This window comes from Ranitomeya imitator, chromosome 7 (genome assembly GCF_032444005.1).
Source record: "Ranitomeya imitator isolate aRanImi1 chromosome 7, aRanImi1.pri, whole genome shotgun sequence".
Lineage (NCBI taxonomy): Eukaryota > Metazoa > Chordata > Amphibia > Anura > Dendrobatidae > Ranitomeya > Ranitomeya imitator.
In genome coordinates, this window is record NC_091288.1 from 218,939,603 (window position 1) to 218,963,204 (window position 23,602).

A 23,602-nucleotide genomic window follows, 5' to 3' on the forward strand; every position below is an offset into this window, starting at 1 on the left:
TGGGTGTGGTAGGAACATTTTATTGATGTAAAAGTCTTCACACCCCAATATAGAGGGGATCAGGGTCTACAGCCTCGCGGACAGAGCGGATCCCGATGAGCGGGGTAGATCTGTGCGGGATCCGTCACATCCACGTCCATGAAATCGGTATGGGCCCCTCTGGCGCCATCATTGGGCCCCTGGTGGCACATAGAACTTCAGGGGTTGGCCGTTCTTCCCTTTGTCGTGCCAGCAAACATCGAAGAACGGATGGAGGCGGCTGGAGAATCGCTCGTGGAAGGTGTACAGGAGCTTCACGTTGTCCTCATCACCGGAATCAAAGAAGGACACGACGCCATCGGAGAAGCTCAGGTAGACCCCGATCTTCTCCGGACGCCCGTCCACGCGGAGGAGACGCGGCTCTTTGGCCTCGGCGTGGGCCTCATACACCTTCCCTTCCTTACAGCCCATGATCCAGAAGCCGTTGGAGGGACTGGCGTGGAGCTTGCCCTTGCGGTTGGCGGTCTCGGAGATGACACCCAGCGCCCACCTGGGCTTGTCCTCCACCACCACCTCCCAGTAGTGCTCTCTTTCCGTGAAGCTTTGCTTGGTGACCAAACAGTTGCCTTTGTCAAAGCGTCCGGGATCGTCGGACACCGGCTGCTTGTGGTCGGAACACTCCACGGATTTACCGTCTCCGGACACCACCAGGTTCTGCTGGGCTGAGTCCGGGTCAAACGTCAGGTTCTCCAGAGCTTGGAAGAAAGAAATGCATGTAAAAAAAAAAACAATTATGTTTACAGAAACTTTGTACCAAAAAAGTAAAAACCTCAAACCCTTTTTTTCACCACAATTGGAGGGTGAGCGTAATGGGCGGGACGGTGCTGCCGCCTGGTGGTCGCGGCTGGTAATGTATCTTCCGTATTTCTCAGCACCCTCCATTGTGTCACAGCCCCATTCTCACCTGGCATCAGCGCCCGGAACATCTTCCTCCACACCTGGAACTTGAACTCATCGGAGATGATGGGCAGCTGGATGTCCAGGCGTCCGGGGAGCGGAGACTCTGATAAGATCTTCCCGAGCCTGTACATAGGAGGCGACAATAAGAAATCCGGTGCATCGCCCCTGAGGGACCGGCGGGAGAGGAAATACAAGGGAACTTACCTGGCCGTCACCACACAGAATTTCTGAAAAGGAAAAAACAAGATCAGCGGAGGCTATAAACTCTGGCATCAGCCTTATGACCGTCCACCACACGGCGGCCGCTCCTCTGTGCTACCGGATCTCCCATCACCGGCACCGAAATCCAGGAGCCCAGCAGCTACACCCGATCCTAATCCCATCACTCCCCCCAACACTGCCCCTCCCCGAGTTATCGCCCGATACCCCAATCCCTGCACCCGTCACCAACCCTAAATGGACCTCCAACCTCTACGACATCCTGGTGGGTCATATAGGGGTCTGGAGGTCATATAGGGGTCTGCTGAGGACAGAGTGGTGCATGGAGAATAGAGGGGTCTGGAGGTCATACAGGGGTCTGCTGAGGACAGAGTGCTGCATGGAGAAAAGAGGGGTCTGGAGGTCATATAGGGGTCTGCTGAGGACAGAGTGGCGCATGGAGAAAAGAGGGGTTTGGACGTCATATAGGGGTCTGCTGAGGACAGAGTGGCGCATGGAGAAAAGAGGGGTCAGGAGGTCATATAGGGGTCTGCTGAGGACAGAGTGGTGCATGGAGAATAGAGGGGTCTGGAGGTCATATAGGGGTCTGCTGAGGACAGAGTGGTGCATGGAGAATAGAGGGGTCTGGAGGTCATATAGGGGTCTGCTGAGGACAGAGTGGTGCATGGAGAATAGAGGGGTCTGGAGGTCATATAGGGGTCTGCTGAGGACAGAGTGGTGCATGGAGAATAGAGGGGTCTGGAGGTCATATAGGGGTCTGCTGAGGACAGAGTGGCGCATGGAGAAAAGAGGGGTCAGGAGGTCATATAGAGGTCTGCTGAGGACAGAGTGGTGCATGGAGAATAGAGGGGTCTGGAGGTCATATAGGGGTCTGCTGAGGACAGAGTGGTGCATGGAGAATAGAGGGGTCTGGAGGTCATATAGGGGTCTGCTGAGGACAGAGTGGTGCATGGAGAATAGAGGGGTCTGGAGGTCATATAGGGGTCTGCTGAGGACAGAGTGGTGCATGGAGAATAGAGGGGTCTGGAGGTCATATAGGGGTCTGCTGAGGACAGAGTGGCGCATGGAGAAAAGAGGGGTCAGGAGGTCATATAGAGGTCTGCTGAGGACAGAGTGGTGCATGGAGAATAGAGGGGTCTGGAGGTCATATAGAGGTCTGCCGAGGACAGAGTGGTGCATGGAGAATAGAGGGGTCTGGAGGTCATATAGAGGTCTGCCGAGGACAGAGTGGTGCATGGAGAATAGAGGAGTCTGGAGGTCATATAGGGGTCTGCTGAGGACAGAGTGGTGCATGGAGAATAGAGGGGTCTGGAGGTCATATAGAGGTCTGCTGAGGACAGAGTGGTGCATGGAGAATAGAGGGGTCTGGAGGTCATATAGGGGTCTGCTGAGGACAGAGTGGCGCATGGAGAAAAGAGGGGTCAGGAGGTCATATAGAGGTCTGCTGAGGACAGAGTGGTGCATGGAGAATAGAGGGTTCTGGAGGTCATATAGGGGTCTGCTGAGGACAGAGTGGTGCATTGAGAATAGAGGGGTCTGGACGTAATATAGGGGTCTGCTGAGGACAGAGTGCTGCATGGAGAATAGAGGGGTCTGGAGGTCATATAGGGGTCTGCTGAGGACAGAGTGCTGCATGGAGAATAGAGGGTTCTGGAGGTCATATAGAGGTCTGCTGAGGACAGAGTGCTGCATGGAGAATAGAGGGGTCTGGAGGTCATATAGGGGTCTGCTGAGGACAGAGTGGTGCATTGAGAATAGAGGGGTCTGGAGGTCATATAGGGGTCTGCTGAGGACAGAGTGCTGCATGGAGAATAGAGGGTTCTGGAGGTCATATAGAGGTCTGCTGAGGACAGAGTGGTGCATGGAGAATAGAGGGTTCTGGAGGTCATATAGGGGTCTGCTGAGGACAGAGTGGTGCATTGAGAATAGAGGGGTCTGGACGTAATATAGGGGTCTGCTGAGGACAGAGTGCTGCATGGAGAATAGAGGGGTCTGGAGGTCATATAGGGGTCTGCTGAGGACAGAGTGCTGCATGGAGAATAGAGGGGTCTGGAGGTCATATAGGGGTCTGCTGAGGACAGAGTGCTGCATGGAGAATAGAGGGTTCTGGAGGTCATATAGGGGTCTGCTGAGGACAGAGTGGTGCATTGAGAATAGAGGGGTCTGGACGTAATATAGGGGTCTGCTGAGGACAGAGTGGTGCATGGAGAATAGAGGGGTCTGGAGGTCATATAGGGGTCTGCCGAGGACAGAGTGGTGCATGGAGAATAGAGGGGTCTGGAGGTCATATAGGGGTCTGCCGAGGACAGAGTGGTGCATGGAGAATAGAGGGGTCTGGAGGTCATATAGGGGTCTGCCGAGGACAGAGTGGTGCATGGAGAATAGAGGGTTCTGGACGTCATATAGGGGTCTGCCGAGGACAGAGTGCTGCATGGAGAATAGAGGGGTCTGGAGGTCATATAGGGGTCTGCTGAGGACAGAGTGGTGCATTGAGAATAGAGGGGTCTGGAGGTCATATAGGGGTCTGCTGAGGACAGAGTGGTGCATGGAGAATAGAGGGGTCTGGAGGTCATATAGGGGTCTGCTGAGGACAGAGTGCTGCATGGAGAATAGAGGGTTCTGGAGGTCATATAGGGGTCTGCTGAGGACAGAGTGGTGCATGGAGAATAGAGGGGTCTGGAGGTCATATAGAGGTCTGCTGAGGACAGAGTGGTGCATGGAGAATAGAGGGGTCTGGAGGTCATATAGGGGTCTGCTGAGGACAGAGTGGTGCATGGAGAATAGAGGGGTCTGGAGGTCATATAGGGGTCTGCTGAGGACAGAGTGGCGCATGGAGAAAAGAGGGGTCAGGAGGTCATATAGAGGTCTGCTGAGGACAGAGTGCTGCATGGAGAATAGAGGGTTCTGGAGGTCATATAGGGGTCTGCTGAGGACAGAGTGGTGCATTGAGAATAGAGGGGTCTGGACGTAATATAGGGGTCTGCTGAGGACAGAGTGGTGCATGGAGAATAGAGGGGTCTGGAGGTCATATAGGGGTCTGCTGAGGACAGAGTGGTGCATGGAGAATAGAGGGGTCTGGAGGTCATATAGGGGTCTGCTGAGGACAGAGTGGTGCATGGAGAATAGAGGGGTCTGGAGGTCATATAGGGGTCTGCCGAGGACAGAGTGGTGCATGGAGAATAGAGGGGTCTGGAGGTCATATAGGGGTCTGCCGAGGACAGAGTGGTGCATGGAGAATAGAGGGTTCTGGACGTCATATAGGGGTCTGCTGAGGACAGAGTGCTGCATGGAGAATAGAGGGGTCTGGAGGTCATATAGGGGTCTGCTGAGGACAGAGTGGTGCATGGAGAATAGAGGGGTCTGGAGGTCATATAGGGGTCTGCCGAGGACAGAGTGGTGCATGGAGAATAGAGGGGTCTGGAGGTCATATAGGGGTCTGCCGAGGACAGAGTGGTGCATGGAGAATAGAGGGTTCTGGACGTCATATAGGGGTCTGCCGAGGACAGAGTGCTGCATGGAGAATAGAAGGGTCTGGACTTCATATAGGGGTCTGCTGAGGACAGAGTGGTGCATGGAGAATAGAGGGTTCTGGACGTCATATAGGGGTCTGCCGAGGACAGAGTGGTGCATGGAGAATAGAGGGGTCTGGAGGTCATATAGGGGTCTGCTGAGGACAGAGTGGTGCATGGAGAATAGAGGGGTCTGGAGGTCATATAGGGGTCTGCTGAGGACAGAGTGGTGCATGGAGAATAGAGGGGTCTGGAGGTCATATAGGGGTCTGCTGAGGACAGAGTGGTGCATTGAGAATAGAGGGGTCTGGAGGTCATATACGGGTCTGCTGAGGACAGAGTGCTGCATGGAGAATAGAGGGGTCTGGAGGTCATATAGGGGTCTGCTGAGGACAGAGTGCTGCATGGAGAATAGAGGGTTCTGGAGGTCATATAGGGGTCTGCTGAGGACAGAGTGGTGCATGGAGAATAGAGGGGTCTGGAGGTCATATAGGGGTCTGCTGAGGACAGAGTGCTGCATGGAGAATAGAGGGGTCTGGAGGTCATATAGGGGTCTGCTGAGGACAGAGTGCTGCATGGAGAATAGAGGGTTCTGGAGGTCATATAGGGGTCTGCTGAGGACAGAGTGGTGCATGGAGAATAGAGGGGTCTGGAGGTCATATAGGGGTCTGCCGAGGACAGAGTGGTGCATGGAGAATAGAGGGGTCTGGAGGTCATATAGGGGTCTGCTGAGGACAGAGTGCTGCATGGAGAATAGAGGGGTCTGGACGTCATATACGGGTCTGCTGAGGACAGAGTGCTGCATGGAGAATAGAGGGGTCTGGAGGTCATATAGGGGTCTGCCGAGGACAGAGTGGTGCATGTAGAATAGAGGGGTCTGGAGGTCATATAGGGGTCTGCTGAGGACAGAGTGGTGCATGGAGAATAGAGGGGTCTGGAGGTCATATAGGGGTCTGCTGAGGACAGAGTGGTGCATGGAGAATAGAGGGGTCAGGAGGTCATATAGGGGTCTGCTGAGGACAGAGTGGTGCATGGAGAATAGAGGGGTCTGGACGTCATATAGGGGTCTGCTGAGGACAGAGTGGTGCATGTAGAATAGAGGGGTCTGGAGGTCATATAGAGGTCTGCTGAGGACAGAGTGGTGCATGGAGAATAGAGGGGTCTGGAGGTCATATAGGGGTCTGCCGAGGACAGAGTGGTGCATGGAGAATAGAGGGGTCTGGAGGTCATATAGGGGTCTGCTGAGGACAGAGTGGTGCATGGAGAATAGAGGAGTCTGGAGGTCATATAGGGGTCTGCTGAGGACAGAGTGGTGCATGGAGAATACAGGGGTCTGGAGGTCATATAGGGGTCTGCTGAGGACAGAGTGCTGCATGGAGAATAGAGGAGTCTGGAGGTCATATAGGGGTCTGCTGAGGACAGAGTGGTGCATGGAGAATAGAGGGGTCTGGAGGTCATATAGGGGTCTGCTGAGGACAGAGTGGTGCATGGAGAATAGAGGGGTCTGGAGGTCATATAGGGGTCTGCCGAGGACAGAGTGCTACATGGAGAATAGAGGGGTCTGGAGGTCATATAGGGGTCTGCTGAGGACAGAGTGGTGCATGAAGAATACAGGGGTCTGGAGGTCATATAGGGGTCTGCTGAGGACAGAGTGCTGCATGGAGAATAGAGGGGTCTGGACGTAATATAGGGGTCTGCTGAGGACAGAGTGGTGCATGGAGAATAGAGGGGTCTGGACGTCATATAGGGGTCTGCCGAGGACAGAGTGGTGCATGGAGAATACAGGGGTCTGGACGTCATATAGGGGTCTGCCGAGGACAGAGTGGTGCATTGAGAATAGAGGGGTCTGGACGTCATATAGGGGTCTGCTGAGGACAGAGTGGTGCATGAAGAATACAGGGGTCTGGAGGTCATATAGGGGTCTGCCGAGGACAGAGTGGTGCATGGAGAATAGAGGGGTCTGGAGGTCATATAGGGGTATGAAGAGGATAGTGGTAGGGGATTTAGGGATCTACAGAGGATAGAGGGGTCCAGACAACACACATGGGTCCCTCTCCTGACGGTACGCCCAGTTTTCCCCTTTCCCTCACCCCTACTTATATCTAACCCTAATGCTGATGTCGCGCCCTACCACCACCCACCCTCCCCAACATCGGCTCCAGCTGCCACCATTACCCTCAGGAACTCCGTCTGCTCCTGTCCCTCCACGTCTTTCAGGACGCCTTCCATCTGACCGAGCTGCTCCACATAATGGGCCAAACTTTTCCGTTCACCCAGCAGGGCTCCGGAGGCGTTTATCTCCGCTTTGTCAGCTTCTCGAAATAGTGAGTTCTGCATGATGTCCAGATAGGAGCGCATGGAGTTCAGCTGATCCCGCACACTGGACTTAAAGCGGGAAACTGTGTCCTGTAATGTGAAATATACACTGCTCAAAAAAATAAAGGGAACACTAAAATTCCACATCCTAGATATCACTGAATGAAATATTCCAGCTGTAAATCTTTATTCATTACATAGTGAAATGTGTTTAGAAAAATAAAACATAAAAATGATCAACGTAAATCACAACTAATATCCCACGGAGGTCTGGAGTTGGAATGATGCTCAAAATCAAAGTGGAAAATGAAGTTACAGGTTGATCTAACTTCATTGGAAATGCCTCAAGACGAGGAAATGATGCTCAGTGGTGTGTGTGGCCTCCACGTGCCTGTATGACCTCCCTACAACGCCTGGGCATGCTCCTGATGAGGCAGCTGATGGTCTCCTGAGGGATCTCCTCCCAGACCTGGACTAAAGCATCCACCAACTCCTGGACAGTCTGTGGTGCAACGTGACGTTGGTGGATGGTGCGAGACATGAGGTCCCAGATGTGTTCAGTCGGATTTAGGTCTGGGGAACGGGCGGGCCAGTCCATAGCTTCAATGCTTTCATCTTGCAGGAACTGCTGACACACTCCAGCCACGTGAGGTCTGGCATTGTCCTGCATTAGGAGGAACCCAGGGCCAACCGCACCAGCATATCGTCTCACAAGGGGTCTGAGGATCTCATCTCGGTACCTAATGGCAGTCAGGCTACCTCTGGCGAGCACATGGAGGGCTGTGCGGCCCTCCAAAGAAATGCCACCCCACACCATTACTGACCCACTGCCAAACCGGGCATGCTGAAGGATGTGGCAGGCAGCAGATTGCTCTCCACGGCGTCTCCAGACTCTGTCACATGTGCTCAGTGTGAACCTGCTTTCATCTGTGAAGAGCACAGGGCGCCAGTGGCGAATTTGCCAATCCTGGTGTTCTGTGGCAAATGCCAAATATCCTGCACGGTGTTGGGCTGTGAGCACAACCCCCATCTGTGGGCGTCGGGCACTCAGACCATCCTCATGGAGTCAGTTTCTAACCGTTTGTGCAGACACATGCACATTTGTGGCCTGCTGAAGGTCATTTTGCAGGGCTCTGGCAGTGCTCCTCCTGTTCCTCCTTGCACGAAGGCTGAGGTAGCGGTCCTGCTGCTGGGATGTTGCCCTCCTGCGGCCCCCTCCACGTCTCCTGGTGTACTGGCCTGTCTCCTGGTACTGCCTCCAGCCTCTGGACACTACGCTGACAGACACAGTAAACCTTCTTGCCACAGCTCGCATTGATGTGCCATCCTGAATGAGCTGCACTACCTGAGCCACTTGCGTCGGTTGTAGAGTCCGTCTCATGCTACCACGAGTGTGAAAGCACAACCAACATTCAAAAGTGACCAAAACACCAGCCAGAAAGCATTGGTACTGAGATGTGGTCTGTGGTCCCCACCTGTAGAACCACTCCTTTATTGAGGGGTCTAGATAATTGCCAATAATTTCCATCAGTTGTCTATTCCATTTGCACAACAGCATGTGACATTGATTGTCAATCAGTGTTGCTTCCTAAGTGGACAGTCTGATTTCACAGAAGTTTGATTTACTTGGAGTTAGATTCTGTTGGTTAAGTGTTCCCTTTATTTTTTGAGCGGTGTATATCAAACCCATAGAGAAAAGGGGGCTGCGGATGGGGGAGGGGTAACATGAACGGGACAGTGGTATAATCATCAGGAGATGCTGGATGTATATGTACCACATATAGAAGATCTGAGGACAGGTGTATGGTGCAGGTAATGACGGGGGCAGCGACCACCAGCACTGACCTTCACTTCAGACACCTGTCTGTCCAGCAGAGCCACTGTCTTCTCCTTCCGTAATCGTGCTTCCTGCAGGAGAACCTGCTGCTGGGGAAGTTGTCTCTAAAAAGAAATATAATACGTCAAAACCTCATACCATCCTGTATTATACTCCAGAGCTGCACTCACTATTCTGCAGGTGCAGTCACTGTGTACATACATTACATTACTGATCCTGAGTTACCATCCTGTATTATACTCCAGAGCTGCACTCACTATTCTGCTGGTGCAGTCACTGTGTACATACATTACATTACTGATCCTGAGTTACCATCCTGTATTATACTCCAGAGCTGCGCTCACTATTCTGCTGGTGCAGTCACTGTGTACATACATTACATTACTGATCCTGAGTTACATCCTGTATTATACCCCAGAGCTGCACTCACTATTCTGCTGGTGCAGTCACTGTGCACATACATTACATTACTGATCCTGAGTTACATCCTGTATTATACCCCAGAGCTGCACTCACTATTCTGCTGGTGCAGTCGCTGTGTACATACATTACATTACTGATCCTGAGTTACATCCTGTATTATGCCCCAGAGCTGCACTCACTATTCTGCTGGTGCAGTCACTCACTGTGTACATACATTACATTACTGATCCTGAGTTACATTCTGTATTATACTCCAGAGCTGCACTCACTATTCTGCTGGGGCAGTCACTGTGTACATACATTACATTACTGATCCTGAGTTACATCCTGTATTATACTCCAGAGCTGCACTCACTATTCTGCTGGTGCAGTCACTGTGTACATACATTATATTACTGATCCTGAGTTACCTCCTGTATTATACCCCAGAGCTGCACTCACTATTCTGCTGGTGCAGTCACTGTGTACATACATTACACTACTGATCCTGAGTTACATCCTGTATTATACTCCAGAGCTGCGCTCACTATTCTGCTGGTGCAGTCACTGTGCACATACATTACATTACTGATCCTGAGTTACATCCTGTATTATACCCCAGAGCTGCACTCACTATTCTGCTGGTGCAGTCACTGTGTACGTACATTATATTACTGCTCCTGCATGATACTCCAGAGCTGCACTCACTATTCTGCTGGTGCAGTCACTGTGCACATACATTACATTACTGATCCTGAGTTACATCCTGTATTATACCCCAGAGCTGCACTCACTATTCTGCTGGTGCAGTCACTGTGTACGTACATTACATTACTGCTCCTGCATGATACTCCAGAGCTGCACTCACTATTCTGCTGGTGCAGTCACTGTGCACATACATTACATTACTGATCCTGAGTTACATCCTGTATTATACTCCAGAGCTGCCCTCACTATTCTGCTGGTGCAGTCACTGTGTACACACATTACATTACTGATCCTGAGTTGCATCCTGTATTATACTCCAGAGCTGCACTCACTATTCTTCTGGTGCAGTCACTGTGTACACACATTACATTACTGATCCTGAGTTACATCCTATATTATACCCCAGAGCTGCACTCACTATTCTGCTGGTGCAGTCACTGTGTGCGTACATTATATTACTGCTCCTGCATGATACTCCAGAGCTGCACTCACTATTCTGCTGGTGCAGTCACTGTGCACATACATTACATTACTGATCCTGAGTTACATCCTGTATTATACTCCAGAACTGCGCTCACTATTCTGCTGGTGCAGTCGCTGTGTACATACATTACATTACTGATCCTGAGTTACATCCTGTATTATACTCCAGAGCTGCACTCACTATTCTGCTGGTGCAGCCACTGTATACACACATTACATTACTGATCCTGAGTTACATCCTGTATTATACCCCAGAGCTGCACTCACTATTCTGCTGGTGCAGTCACTGTATACACACATTACATTACTGATCCTGAGTTACCTCCTGTATTATACCCCAGAGCTGCACTCACTATTCTGCTGGTGCAGTCACTGTGTACATACATCACATTACTGATCCTGAGTTACATCCTGTATTATACCCCAGAGCTGCACTCACTATTCTGCTGGTGCAGTCACTGTGTACATACATTACATTACTGATCCTGAGTTACATCCTGTATTATACCCCAGAGCTGCACTCACTATTCTGCTGGTGCAGTCACTGTGTACATACATTACATTACTGATCCTGAGCTACATCCTGTATTATACTCCAGAGCTGCGCTCACTATTCTGCTGGTGCAGTCACTGTGTACATGCATTACATTACTGATCCTGAGCTACATCCTGTATTATACTCCAGAGCTGCACTCACTATTCTGCTGGTTCAGTCACTGTGTACATACATTACATTACTGATCCTGAGCTACATCCTGTATTATACCCCAGAGCTGCACTCACTATTCTGGTGGTGCAGTCACTGTGTACATACATTACATTACTGATCCTGAGTTACCTCCTGTATTATACCCCAGAGCTGCACTCACTATTCTGCTGGTGCAGTCACTGTGTACATACATCACATTACTGATCCTGAGTTACATCCTGTATTATACCCCAGAGCTGCACTCACTATTCTGCTGGTGCAGTCACTGTGTACATACATTACATTACTGATCCTGAGTTACATCCTGTATTATACCCCAGAGCTGCACTCACTATTCTGCTGGTGCAGTCACTGTGCACATACATTACATTACTGATCCTGAGTTACATCCTGTATTATACTCCAGAACTGCGCTCACTATTCTGCTGGTGCAGTCGCTGTGTACATACATTACATTACTGATCCTGAGTTACATCCTGTATTATACTCCAGAGCTGCACTCACTATTCTGCTGGTGCAGCCACTGTATACACACATTACATTACTGATCCTGAGTTACATCCTGTATTATACCCCAGAGCTGCACTCACTATTCTGCTGGTGCAGTCACTGTATACACACATTACATTACTGATCCTGAGTTACCTCCTGTATTATACCCCAGAGCTGCACTCACTATTCTGCTGGTGCAGTCACTGTGTACATACATCACATTACTGATCCTGAGTTACATCCTGTATTATACCCCAGAGCTGCACTCACTATTCTGCTGGTGCAGTCACTGTGTACATACATTACATTACTGATCCTGAGTTACATCCTGTATTATACCCCAGAGCTGCACTCACTATTCTGCTGGTGCAGTCACTGTGTACATACATTACATTACTGATCCTGAGCTACATCCTGTATTATACTCCAGAGCTGCGCTCACTATTCTGCTGGTGCAGTCACTGTGTACATGCATTACATTACTGATCCTGAGCTACATCCTGTATTATACTCCAGAGCTGCACTCACTATTCTGCTGGTTCAGTCACTGTGTACATACATTACATTACTGATCCTGAGCTACATCCTGTATTATACCCCAGAGCTGCACTCACTATTCTGCTGGTGCAGTCACTGTGTACATACATTACATTACTGATCCTGAGTTACCTCCTGTATTATACCCCAGAGCTGCACTCACTATTCTGCTGGTGCAGTCACTGTGTACATACATCACATTACTGATCCTGAGTTACATCCTGTATTATACCCCAGAGCTGCACTCACTATTCTGCTGGTGCAGTCACTGTGTACATACATTACATTACTGATCCTGAGCTACATCCTGTATTATACTCCAGAGCTGCGCTCACTATTCTGCTGGTGCAGTCACTGTGTACATGCATTACATTACTGATCCTGAGCTACATCCTGTATTATACTCCAGAGCTGCACTCACTATTCTGCTGGTTCAGTCACTGTGTACATACATTACATTACTGATCCTGAGCTACATCCTGTATTATACCCCAGAGCTGCGCTCACTATTCTGCTGGTGCAGTCACTGTGTACATGCATTACATTACTGATCCTGAGCTACATCCTGTATTATACTCCAGAGCAGCACTCACTATTCTGCTGGTTCAGTCACTGTGTACATGCATTACATTACTGATCCTGAGCTACATCCTGTATTATACTCCAGAGCTGCACTCACTATTCTGCTGGTTCAGTCACTGTGTACATACATTACATTACTGATCCTGAGTTACATCCTGTATTATACCCCAGAGCTGCACTCACTATTCTGCTGGTGCAGTCGCTGTGTACATACATTACTGATCCTGAGTTACATCCTGTATTATACTCCAGAGCTGCACTCACTATTCTGCTGGTGCAATCACTGTGTACATACATTACTGATCCTGAGTTACATCCTGTATTATACTCCAGAGCTGCACTCACTATTCTGCTGGTGCAGTCACTGCGTACATACATTACATTACTGATTCTGAGTTACATCCTGTATTATACCCTAGAGCTGCACTCACTATTCTGCTGGTGCAGTCACTGTGTACATACATTACATTACTGATCCTGAGTTACATCCTGTATTATACTCCAGAGCTGCACTCACTATTCTGCTGGTGCAATCACTGTGTACATACATTACATTACTGATCCTGAGTTACCTCCTGTATTATACCCCAGAGCTGCACTCACTATTCTGCTGGGGCAGTCACTGTGTACATACATTACATTACTGATCCTGAGTTACATCCTGTATTATACTCCAGAGCTGCACTCACTATTCTGCTGGTGCAGTCACTGTGTACATACATTACTGGTCCTGTATTATACCCCAGAGCTGCACTCACTATTCTGCTGGTGCAGTCACTGTGTACATACATTACATTACTGATCCCGAGTTACCTCCTGTATTATACCCCAGAGCTGCACTCACTATTCTGCTGGTGCAGTCACTGTGTACATACATTACATTACTGATCCTGAGTTACATCCTGTATTATACCCCAGAGCTGCGCTCAGTATTCTGCTGGTGCAGTCACTGTGTACATACATTACATTACTGATCCTGTATTATACTCCAGAGCTGCACTCACTATTCTGCTGGTGCAGTCACTGTGTACACACATTACATTACTGGTCCTGTATGATACTCCAGAGCTGCACTCACTATTCTGTTGGTGCAGTCACTGTGTACACACATTACATTACTGGTCCTGTATGATACTCCAGAGCTGCACTCACTATTCTGCTGGTGCAGTCACTGTGTACACACATTACATTACTGGTCCTGTATGATACTCCAGAGCTGCGCTCACTATTCTGCTGGTGGAGGACCCTGGGGCAGCCTCACCTTCATCTTGGCGTGTGCCTCGGCGGCTGTGATGATGTTGTGGCCCTTGTGTTTCCCCAGGGAGGCGCACACCCCACAGATCAGCTCCTTGTCCTGCTCGCAGAAGACGCTCAGCGGGTCCAGGTGCTCCAGGCAATGCCCCTGCGGAACCTGCTTGAAGCTTTGGACGAGATGTTCCAGCTGACGATTGATGTGAAGGGTCTCAGGCCGGGATGGAGCTTGACAAGTGGGGCAGAGAGTGGAGCCATTTGAGTCCTGGCCCTTGGGGGCCCCGGTCAAGCAGCTTTGGCAGAACGTGTGTCCACATTCTGGTGTGACGGGTGATCGGAAGAGTTCTAGACAGAGCTGACAGGTGAGGTCATTCTGCATGCCCTGCACGAGCTGGGGGGTCGCCATTCTGGGGGGAAGTAGTAACAGTTAGTGATGGGTGAGTTTGGGGGGTCCTCAGTTTAGGGCCCGACGGTTTCCTAGAACATAAGGGCTATGGCAATGATCACTGGGGAATGACATGATGAATGGGACTGAGCTGCAGTACCGCACACAACCTGTGGACAGTGGGGGCGCAGTCTGGAGGAGAGCAGCTTTTAAGATGAGGTCGGTTAATCAGGAGCTGCCAGGACCTGGGAGGCTGGAAATGGCAGGAATTCAGGGAGGGACGGCTGCCGCTTTAAATAGAATATTAGGAAAGGCCGGAGAGGTCGAGTTACAGGGAGGAATCATAGTAACATGGAGAACGGCCCAAGGATATACCCCCAACCTCAGTAATAAGCAGATATATAAGACCCCCATGCTTTACACTGCAGGCTGCATCCTACTGATCATGTGTTAATACAACGTAACAACTGGTGTGAACAGAGGGAGAGGCGACTGCAGGAGCGGTGGGTACAATCTATTACTCCCTGTTATCAGCCATTACTGGGGATGGTCACACAGTATGAGAGAAGACCCCGGGCACCAGTGAGGAGACAGAAGATCCATTAGAAGGCGGCTCAGACCGCTGAGGGATGGAGGCACTGACCGCTGAGGGATGGAGGCACTGACCGCTGAGGGATGGAGGCACTGACCGCTGAGGGATGGAGGCACTGACCGCTGAGGGATGGAGGCACTGACCGCTGAGGGATGGAGGCACTGACCGCTGAGGGATGGAGGCACTGACCGCTGAGGGATGGAGGCACTGACCGGGGAGAACGGACAGCAACCGGAAGAGGAGACATTGACAGACCACAGGGAGACAAAGTCACCAAAAAAGACAGCACCGACCCACGAGGCCCCACACACATCAGACTAAAGCCGGACGAACCTGCTGATATAAACGGGGTCAGCCGACCGTCTGATGTGTATGGGGACAACTGATGGTCGGGGAGGGGACGATTGCGAATGTCTGATTTCAGACTGACGATCACATTGTTCTTCCAGCTGTAAGACCAGAAGAGACAGATTGTCCAGAGCAGAGACAGAGACCAGAAGAAACAGACAAGAGACCAGAAGAGACAGATTGTCCAGAGCATAGACAGAGACCAGAAGAAACAGATTGTCCAGAGCATAGACAGAGACCAGAAGAGACAGATTGTCCAGAGCATAGACAGAGACCAGAAGAAACAGACAAGAGACCAGAAGAGACAGACTTTCCAGAGCAGAGATAGACAGAGACCAGAAGAGACAGACTGGAGCAGAGACACATAGAGACCAGAAGGGACAGACTGTCCGGAGCAGAGACAGACCAGAAGAAACAGACAAGAGACCAGAAGAGACAGACTGTCCAGAGCAGAGATATGTAGAGACCACAAGAGACAGACTGTCCAGAGCAGAGATAGACAGAGACCAAAAGAGAAGGACTGACCAGAGATGAGGTGGCACAGAGACACCAGCAAACACTGACCAGTGCTGGCAGAGACAGGAGCTGCCCCGGGAGGAATAGGAGATGGCCACAGAGCAGAAGACAACGATACTCACATGCGATAGCCACCGACCACCAGAGATGGCCAATGGCCGCCGACCAAATACAATAAAAACACCGACCCGGAGGAGACGTACCAGAGAGTTGCAGAAGTCGTCCAGGAGACAGAGACGGGATGAGGGGCCACTAATGAAGGCACAATGTCCAGGGAGGAGGCGGCTGCCAGTCCTGAGTGTCCAGAAGATATGTCCCGGCCCCTCCACCCACAGCCGGTTATTTCTGACTCAGTTATCTGGAACAGCTGAGAGTTAAAGAAAGCCCGGAGGCACAAAGACAGATGTCACGTTATGTGGTATGGGGTCGGAAACATGCACAGATAGCACGTGACGTCATTAATATCGCAGACTGACTGCGCACTCTTCTCGTGCTGCACCAGTCCTCTGGAATGTGCTATCTCGGAAAATCGGGTTACTTCCCTGTGCCCATTCTTTACCTTCTCTATGTCCCCACTATTTCCTCATAGATAGAGATGGGCAGACCCCTGGATGTTCGGGTCCAGCAGGATCAGCCAAAGAGTTAACAAAAAGTTTGGTACCCAAACCCAATTCACTTGAATAGGGGACCCGAACATCCATTGTTTGCCACAAGGTCATGTACATTGCAGCGCAGTGATCATGATCAGCGGTAAAATCATTGCTTCCAGTCAGAGAGCCGCGGTTCACATGTTGTCAAATGATAGTGTGAGCCCGCAGCTGTGACTGGAGGTAAAAAGTTTACCTCCGGTCAGTGGCGTCGGTTGATGGGACTACTACTTCCATCAGCCTACACCTGCTGCTGCTAATAACAGCGAGAGCAGGCATGGCTGATGGGAGTATCCATCAGCTGCCGTCTGTGCTCTATGTAAATAAGTTTTTAAAAAAAGGCGTTAGTTTGGTTTCCCTGTATTTTTGATAACCAGCCAGGCAAAACTGACAGCTACGAGCTGCAACCCTCAGCTGTTAGTGTTAACAAGGCTGGGTATCAAGAATAGAGGGGTCCACATACTGTTTTTTTAATTATTTAAATAATTTAAAAAAAAATGTGGTTTCCCCGTGGTTTCTGCCTTCTGATGACGTACTGTTCCTGGTGGAATTATAGAAGGGAGAAGTGACTGCAGCGCTGCCTTCTGATGATGTACTGTTCCTCGCAGGGTGATAGAAGGGAGAAGTGACTGCAGCGCTGCCTTCTGATGACGTACTGTTCCTGGCGGAATTATAGAAGGGAGAAGTGACTGCAGCACTCCCTTCTGATGACGTCCTGTTCCTGGCAGGGTGATAGAAGGGAGAAGTGACTGCAGCGCTCCCTTCTGATGACATCCTGTTCCTGGCAGGGTGATAGAAGGGAGAAGTGACTGCAGCGCTGCCTTCTGATGGTGTACTGTTCCTGGTGGAATTATAGAAGGGAGAAGTGACTGCAGCGCTGCCTTCTGATGACGTACTGTTCCTGGCAGAACTATAGAAGGGAGAAGTGACTGCAGCACCACCTTTCGATGACGTCCTGTTCCTGGTGGAATTATAGAAGGGAGAAGTGACTGCAGCGCTGCCTTCTGATGATGTACTGTTCCTCGCAGGGTGATAGAAGGGAGAAATGACTGCAGCGCTGCCTTCTGATGACGTACTGTTCCTGGCGGAATTATAGAAGGGAGAAGTGACTGCAGCACTCCCTTCTGATGACGTCCTGTTCCTGGCAGGGTGATAGAAGGGAGAAGTGACTGCAGCGCTGCCTTCTGATGGTGTACTGTTCCTGGTGGAATTATAGAAGGGAGAAGTGACTGCAGCGCTGCCTTCTGATGACGTACTGTTCCTGGCAGAACTATAGAAGGGAGAAGTGACTGCAGCACCACCTTTCGATGACGTCCTGTTCCTGGCGGAATTATAGAAGGGAGAAGTGACTGCAGCGCTCCCTTCTGATGATGTACTGTTCCTCGCAGGGTGATAGAAGGGAGAAATGACTGCAGCGCTGCCTTCTGATGACGTACTGTTCCTGGCGGAATTATAGAAGGGAGAAGTGACTGGAGCGCTGCCTTCTGATGACGTCCTGTTATTGGCAGAAATATAGAAGGGAGTAGTGACTGCAGCGCTGTCTCCTGATAACATCCTGTTAGGAGAAGAAACTGAAGGATCATGCCCTCAAATTATACATCACTGGAAGTAAAGTAGAAAAAAACTGATGTAGGGATCAACAGTATCGGGAGAATGGTTGGGGATTTTATAATAAAGCAAATTACAAAAAAGATTATGAGTTAAAGATAGATTTGTATCATTTACATTTCAGGTATCGGACCACCCCTTTGATGGTTGTGATCTTGTTATGAGGTGATGGTTCCAACAATCAAAAACAGGAGAAAATCTCAGTGGGTTCCATATACATAAGATGGGGCTTCAAACTTACAACATGTAGTGTTGTTTTTTGGGGACTTGTGTAGAGTTGAGCAGAAAATGTTGCGGACCAGGAGCCATGCTGGTAATTTGAAGGCACCGGACCACAGTCTCGTGAACCTACTTCTACTTGCCGGAATCTATGATGCCTCTTCTGATTAGTTGGCCCGTGTCCTTATGCATGCACGGCGCTGCAACTGTGACATTGTTCCAGGCCTACTAATCAGGATATTGCTGGGCATGCTCCAGGAAGGAGGAGGTCTGCAAGAATCTGGTCTGGTGCCCACAGATTACTGACGCAGCCACTAGACTAAGACCATACCAACATCTTTGCTCAGCTTAAAATTTATGGATCTGTAGAGGTCATGAGACAACGAGCATTGATAGGTCTTGGGACATGCCATGGAAAAAGTCAGGAGAGGCAGTCGAGTATGGAACAAATGGCTGTGTATGGTGTCGGAGTATGGCCACGGCTGGGAGCAAGCAGCCTTCATACTGGGACTTCCCGGTCAGTGGCCATTAGTTCTGACAGCATAGGTTGGTGAATTGGAGACCATAATTTACTGTCATGCCCCCTTTTCATAATAAAGACCTTATTGCTCAAGTTGTAGATGTTATTGTACCGATGTTATTGTACCGCTTCTGCTGTGCCAGGTTCAGTAAAGAGGTGACCTTGCGCTTTGCCTTTGATGGCACCATCCACTACACCAGGAGTGGGGAACCTCAGGCCCCAGGGCCATTTACGGCCCTCGATGACCTTTTATCAGGCCCCGGAGCAGATTCTCAGGGACCGCATTCTTCGGCAGGGAGGTGTATACACACACACGGAAGACAATGGCCCGAGATACTGATGAGAGTAATAGAAGGATTGCTTTACATTTACCTTTGGCAATCTCCTGTCTGTCCTTCTGTTCTGTATACATAAGATCCAGCCTACACGTCCTCTGCTTGCTGTCACTGAATGGAAACATTGATTCCTGAGCAAGCAAATCACTAAAAAAAAAACCACAACAATATCGACGTAACCGGTGCTCCGTGCTGGAAAAACTCTGCGTCCCATAGAGCCGTGAACTCCGCTCTATGTGCGTTGGTCCAATAGTGACTGAGACTTACAAGGGCTGTGCCTAAACTTTTTGCAAATGACCGATCATACAGCTAGGAAACCTTTTCCATGTAATGGCGTGCTTTACATGGTAGTGGCGAAGGGGTCGAGGAGGACGGAGGCGGTCAGCCCTCACCGTGTGGCGTTACTGACGCTGAGGTGATGCGGTGTCGGTGACCTGTGACCGATACCTTGCACCTGACGAGCAGATCTCATCCTGCTGTCCACATTACAGTCACACTTATTCCTTAGCTCCGCAAACTGTAGGCCTCTGTTCACACAGCACGCATTTTGTAGCACTGGGCGGCCCGCCTGTACGTGCGTTACTAATAGGCTGTAAACCAGATGCTCTGCATTGCCTGTGTGAACAATGCCACATACAGACTATTATCGCTCATCTTTTTGTGCACTAACGCCACACAGCCAACACTGGATTGAAAGTGGTTGTTTCATCGGTATTTTTTGCACCTGTGTTTTTGCCATCATTAATCGGGTCTGCTGCGCCCTGATGGTGCATTTGTTTGGAGGCTTCAGCAGGTAAAACATCTCTGCTTTTTTCTCTGTGATTTTTCACACTTATTCCTTCTTTCCTTCCATGGTTCGCCCCCATAAATAATAGGGCACCGTGTCTGTGCCAACATCTGGATGTGAGTCCTCACAGGGCAGTGTACATGCCAAATACTGAGGTCTAAGAACCGGTCTGGGCAGTACAACAGCCTCACCGGGTCCAGAACAATTAACCCCCACAGCTTGTCCCCTGCCGAGCTAGAAGATGACGACTAGGAGGAAGGGATGAGGAAAAGGACAGGAAATGGTGTAAAGTTACTTCCACTTTCAGTTTCAGGGCTTAGTTAGCAGGCGATGAGGATGAAGACGGTGAGGGACCTCCTGCTCCAGGCCCTGGAGAACTTGGAAAATAAATCCTTTAAGAAGTTTAAGAACAAGTTAAATGATTGGGATATAGAGGAGGAATATGCCCGGATCCCGAGAGGGCCGCTGGAGGTGGCGGACCCCGAGGACGTGGCGGACCTGATCAGACGGTATTACATGGATTCCTATAGCGTGAAGGTAACCGTGGCCGTGCTAGAAGCCATAAACGAGAACCGTGAGGCGGAGGAGCTGGAGAAAGCCTGGAAGACGGGTAAGAAGCGGAGAATCTGGGAAGAAGATGTTACTATGAGGGACAATAGTACAAGGGGGTCCCGGAGGGGGCAGCGGAGCAGACACGGGATGTAGCTCTTAGGCTATGTGCACACGTTCAGGATTTCTCGCAGAAAATTCCTGAGAAAAACCGGACATTTTCTGCAAGAAAACCTCATGCGTTTTTGCCGCGGTTTTTTCCAGACACTTCCCAGTGCATTTTGTAGTGGGAAATTCGCAAAAAAAACACAAAATTAATGAACATGCTGCGTTTTTTTACCGCGATGCGGTTTTTTTTTTCGCAGAAAAAACGCATCATGTGCACAAAACATGCGAAATTCATTCTAAATGATGGGATGCTTATTGTATGCGTTTTTTTTTTGCGGTTTTATAGCATTTTTATCGGGAAAAACCGCGAAAAAACCGCAACGTGTGCACACAGCCTTAGGCCGGGTTCACGTTAGCGTTATTGTGCGCAGCGTGTGATCCGCATACATCATGCGTACTTATCTTTAAGGCTATGTGCACACGTTGCAGATTATTTGCGGTTTTCTAGCGTTTTTGCGCTATGAAAACGCTATAAAACCGCAAATAATCTGCATACATTAAGCATCCTATCATTTTTAATGAAATCCGCAATTTCTGTGCACATGATGTGCGTTTTTCCGCATGAAAAACGCATTGCGGAAAAATAATGAACCTGCTCATTAATTTTGCGTTTTTTTTTTCGCGGTTTTCCCACTGTCTAATGCATTGGGAAATGTCTGGAAAAAAACGCATCAAAACCGCGCAAAAAACGCGCAAAAAAAACGCATGCGGATTTCATGCGGAAATCTGCCAGAAATGTCCGGAGTTTCACAGGAATTTTCTGCATGAATTCCTGAACGTTTGCACATAGCCTAACATGGTGTACGCAGGGACACGCGTATGCATGCGTCATTTCACGGTGTGCGGCGGATTCCAGCGAACGCAACATGTTGCATTTTTTGAGGCGTCAAATATTGCGCATGCGGATGAGCGCGTCAAAAAACCGCATTATTGTCTATGGGAACGCATTGGTACGCAAAGACATGCATACCTTAGACTGCGCATGTCCAGGAAATGATGTCACCACCTCCACCGTGCACGTAAAAAACGCAAACACATTTTAACGCATGCACACGCAGCGTTGTTTTTTTTTTTTTTTTTGTGTCATGCGTAAGATGATGCGGAGGCGCATGCAGATGACATGCTGCGCACAGAAACGCTAATGTGAACCTAACCTTAGTAAAGCCATCGTGGTACAGACGATGGAGATGTCACCAGAAGGAAGAAAACGTCTCCAGCAGCGACCCTGAACCTCCGTGTCCAAGGAACAAAATCAGATAAAGCCTCTGTTCACACGCTGCGCTTTTGCTGCTGCATTTTTTTCACAGGCAAAACCTGCTCTCCCGGCAGTAAAGAAGCTGCTTACAAAATGCCGATTTTGCAGATTTTTTTGCTGCATTTTTGTTGTCTCTCGTACATGATGATAAAGTTTAGTGCCCCCCTAAAAAAAAAAAAAAAAAAGTTTAACTTCCTTAGGTTTTTGCGCCAAAGCCTGATCCCTGTGGTTTTTGCTGCGTTTTTGCACTAACCCATTGTTTCCTATGGGTGAAAAAAAACGCGGAAAGAAGTGACCGCTGCAGTTTTCCGAATCAGTCAGGAAATTAAACCCAATGTGGGGTCATGGGATTTCTGAAATCTCAGGCTTTGCTGGTGCTGTAAAAAGCAGCTGAAAATTTGCATTAAAAAAAAAGGATGCAAAAACGCCCAGTGTGAACATAGCCTTATCTATACAACAAATCAATATTCTGACTATGACCCGATCTGTGTGCCAAATCCGGGACCTGGCTACTTATCAGGAGAGCCGGGGCTCGGTGTTATCAGTGTATACACTACATCACATATACAGTGATGGTTAAAGGGGATGTCCCCGCTGAAAAAACTCCTGCAGGCTCAGATACATGTAGAAAACATAATCTGAGCTTTACTTACCCTCCCCTGGTCCAGCACAGGACACTACTGGGCTGCAGCCAATCACTCAGCACAGCACCGTAGCTCAGTAATTGGCTGCAGCGCTACTGACGTGATTTCACCGCTGCAGCCAAACAAAAGAATGCAACTTGTTAATTCTCACCTGACTTCTGCGGAGAGTCCAGTCATCTGCATTCAGATTTTTTACATAAACTTTTTTTTTTACATATTTTTTTTACCCGTAGAGCGGACGTGCGTCATCAGTACATGAAGCGGGCTGTGTTACACAGATGGCACCTGAGAGCGACAGCTGCAGAGCTGGGTCTGATCGCAACCAAGCGACAGCTGCAGAGCTGGGTCTGATCGCAACCAAGCGACAGCTGCAGAGCTGGATCTGATCGCAACCAAGCGACAGCTGCAGAGCTGGGTCTGATCGCAACCAAGCGACAGCTGCAGAGCTGGGTCTGATCCCAACCAAGCAACAGCTGCAGAGCTGGGTCTGATCCCAACCAAGCGACAGCTGCAGAGCTGGGTCTGATCGCAACCAAGCGACAGCTGCAGAGCTGGGTCTGATCGCAACCAAGCGACAGCTGCAGAGCTGGGTCTGATCCCAACCAAGCGACAGCTGCAGAGCTGGGTCTGATCGCAACCAAGCGACAGCTGCAGAGCTGGGTCTGATCCCAACCAAGCGACAGCTGCAGAGCTGGGTCTGATCCCAACCAAGCGACAGCTGCAGAGCTGGGTCTGATCGCAACCAAGCGACAGCTGCAGAGCTGGGTCTGATCCCAACCAAGCGACAGCTGCAGAGCTGGGTCTGATCCCAACCAAGCGACAGCTGCAGAGCTGGGTCTGATCGCAACCAAGCGACAGCTGCAGAGCTGGGTCTGATCGCAACCAAGCGACAGCTGCAGAGCTGGGTCTGATCCCAACCAAGCGACAGCTGCAGAGCTGGGTCTGATCGCAACCAAGCGACAGCTGCAGAGCTGGGTCTGATCCCAACCAAGTGACAGCTGCAGAGCTGGGTCTGATCCCAACCAAGCGACAGCTGCAGAGCTGG

At 49.9% G+C, this 23,602-nt stretch overlaps 2 protein-coding genes across 5 annotated transcripts in view; one reads left to right on the forward strand and one right to left on the reverse strand.

Annotated features, from left to right (window-relative positions):
• TRIM72 (tripartite motif containing 72) overlaps window positions 1-23,602 on the reverse strand; it is a 26,462-nt gene continuing 2,860 nt past the window's right edge. Inside the window, exons 2-9 of one of the 4 annotated variants that reach the window (XM_069735028.1) lie at window positions 19,192-19,301; window positions 16,029-16,192; window positions 13,995-14,391; window positions 8,829-8,924; window positions 6,843-7,073; window positions 1,144-1,166; window positions 944-1,062; window positions 1-734 (exon numbers count right to left, since the gene is read on the reverse strand). In XM_069735028.1, coding sequence (XP_069591129.1) covers window positions 169-734; window positions 944-1,062; window positions 1,144-1,166; window positions 6,843-7,073; window positions 8,829-8,924; window positions 13,995-14,390 — 1,431 coding nt within the window. In that variant the 5' untranslated portion in view covers window position 14,391; window positions 16,029-16,192; window positions 19,192-19,301 and the 3' untranslated portion in view covers window positions 1-168. The other 3 variants (XM_069735027.1, XM_069735030.1, XM_069735029.1) reach the window with 3 other exon arrangements.
• Window positions 20,172-23,602, forward strand: part of LOC138646206 (pyrin-like) — a 16,324-nt gene continuing 12,893 nt past the window's right edge. The window contains exon 1 of the mRNA XM_069735669.1: window positions 20,172-20,551. Within this exon, the coding sequence (XP_069591770.1) occupies window positions 20,272-20,551 (280 nt within the window). The 5' untranslated portion in view covers window positions 20,172-20,271. The remainder of the gene's footprint in view (window positions 20,552-23,602) is intronic.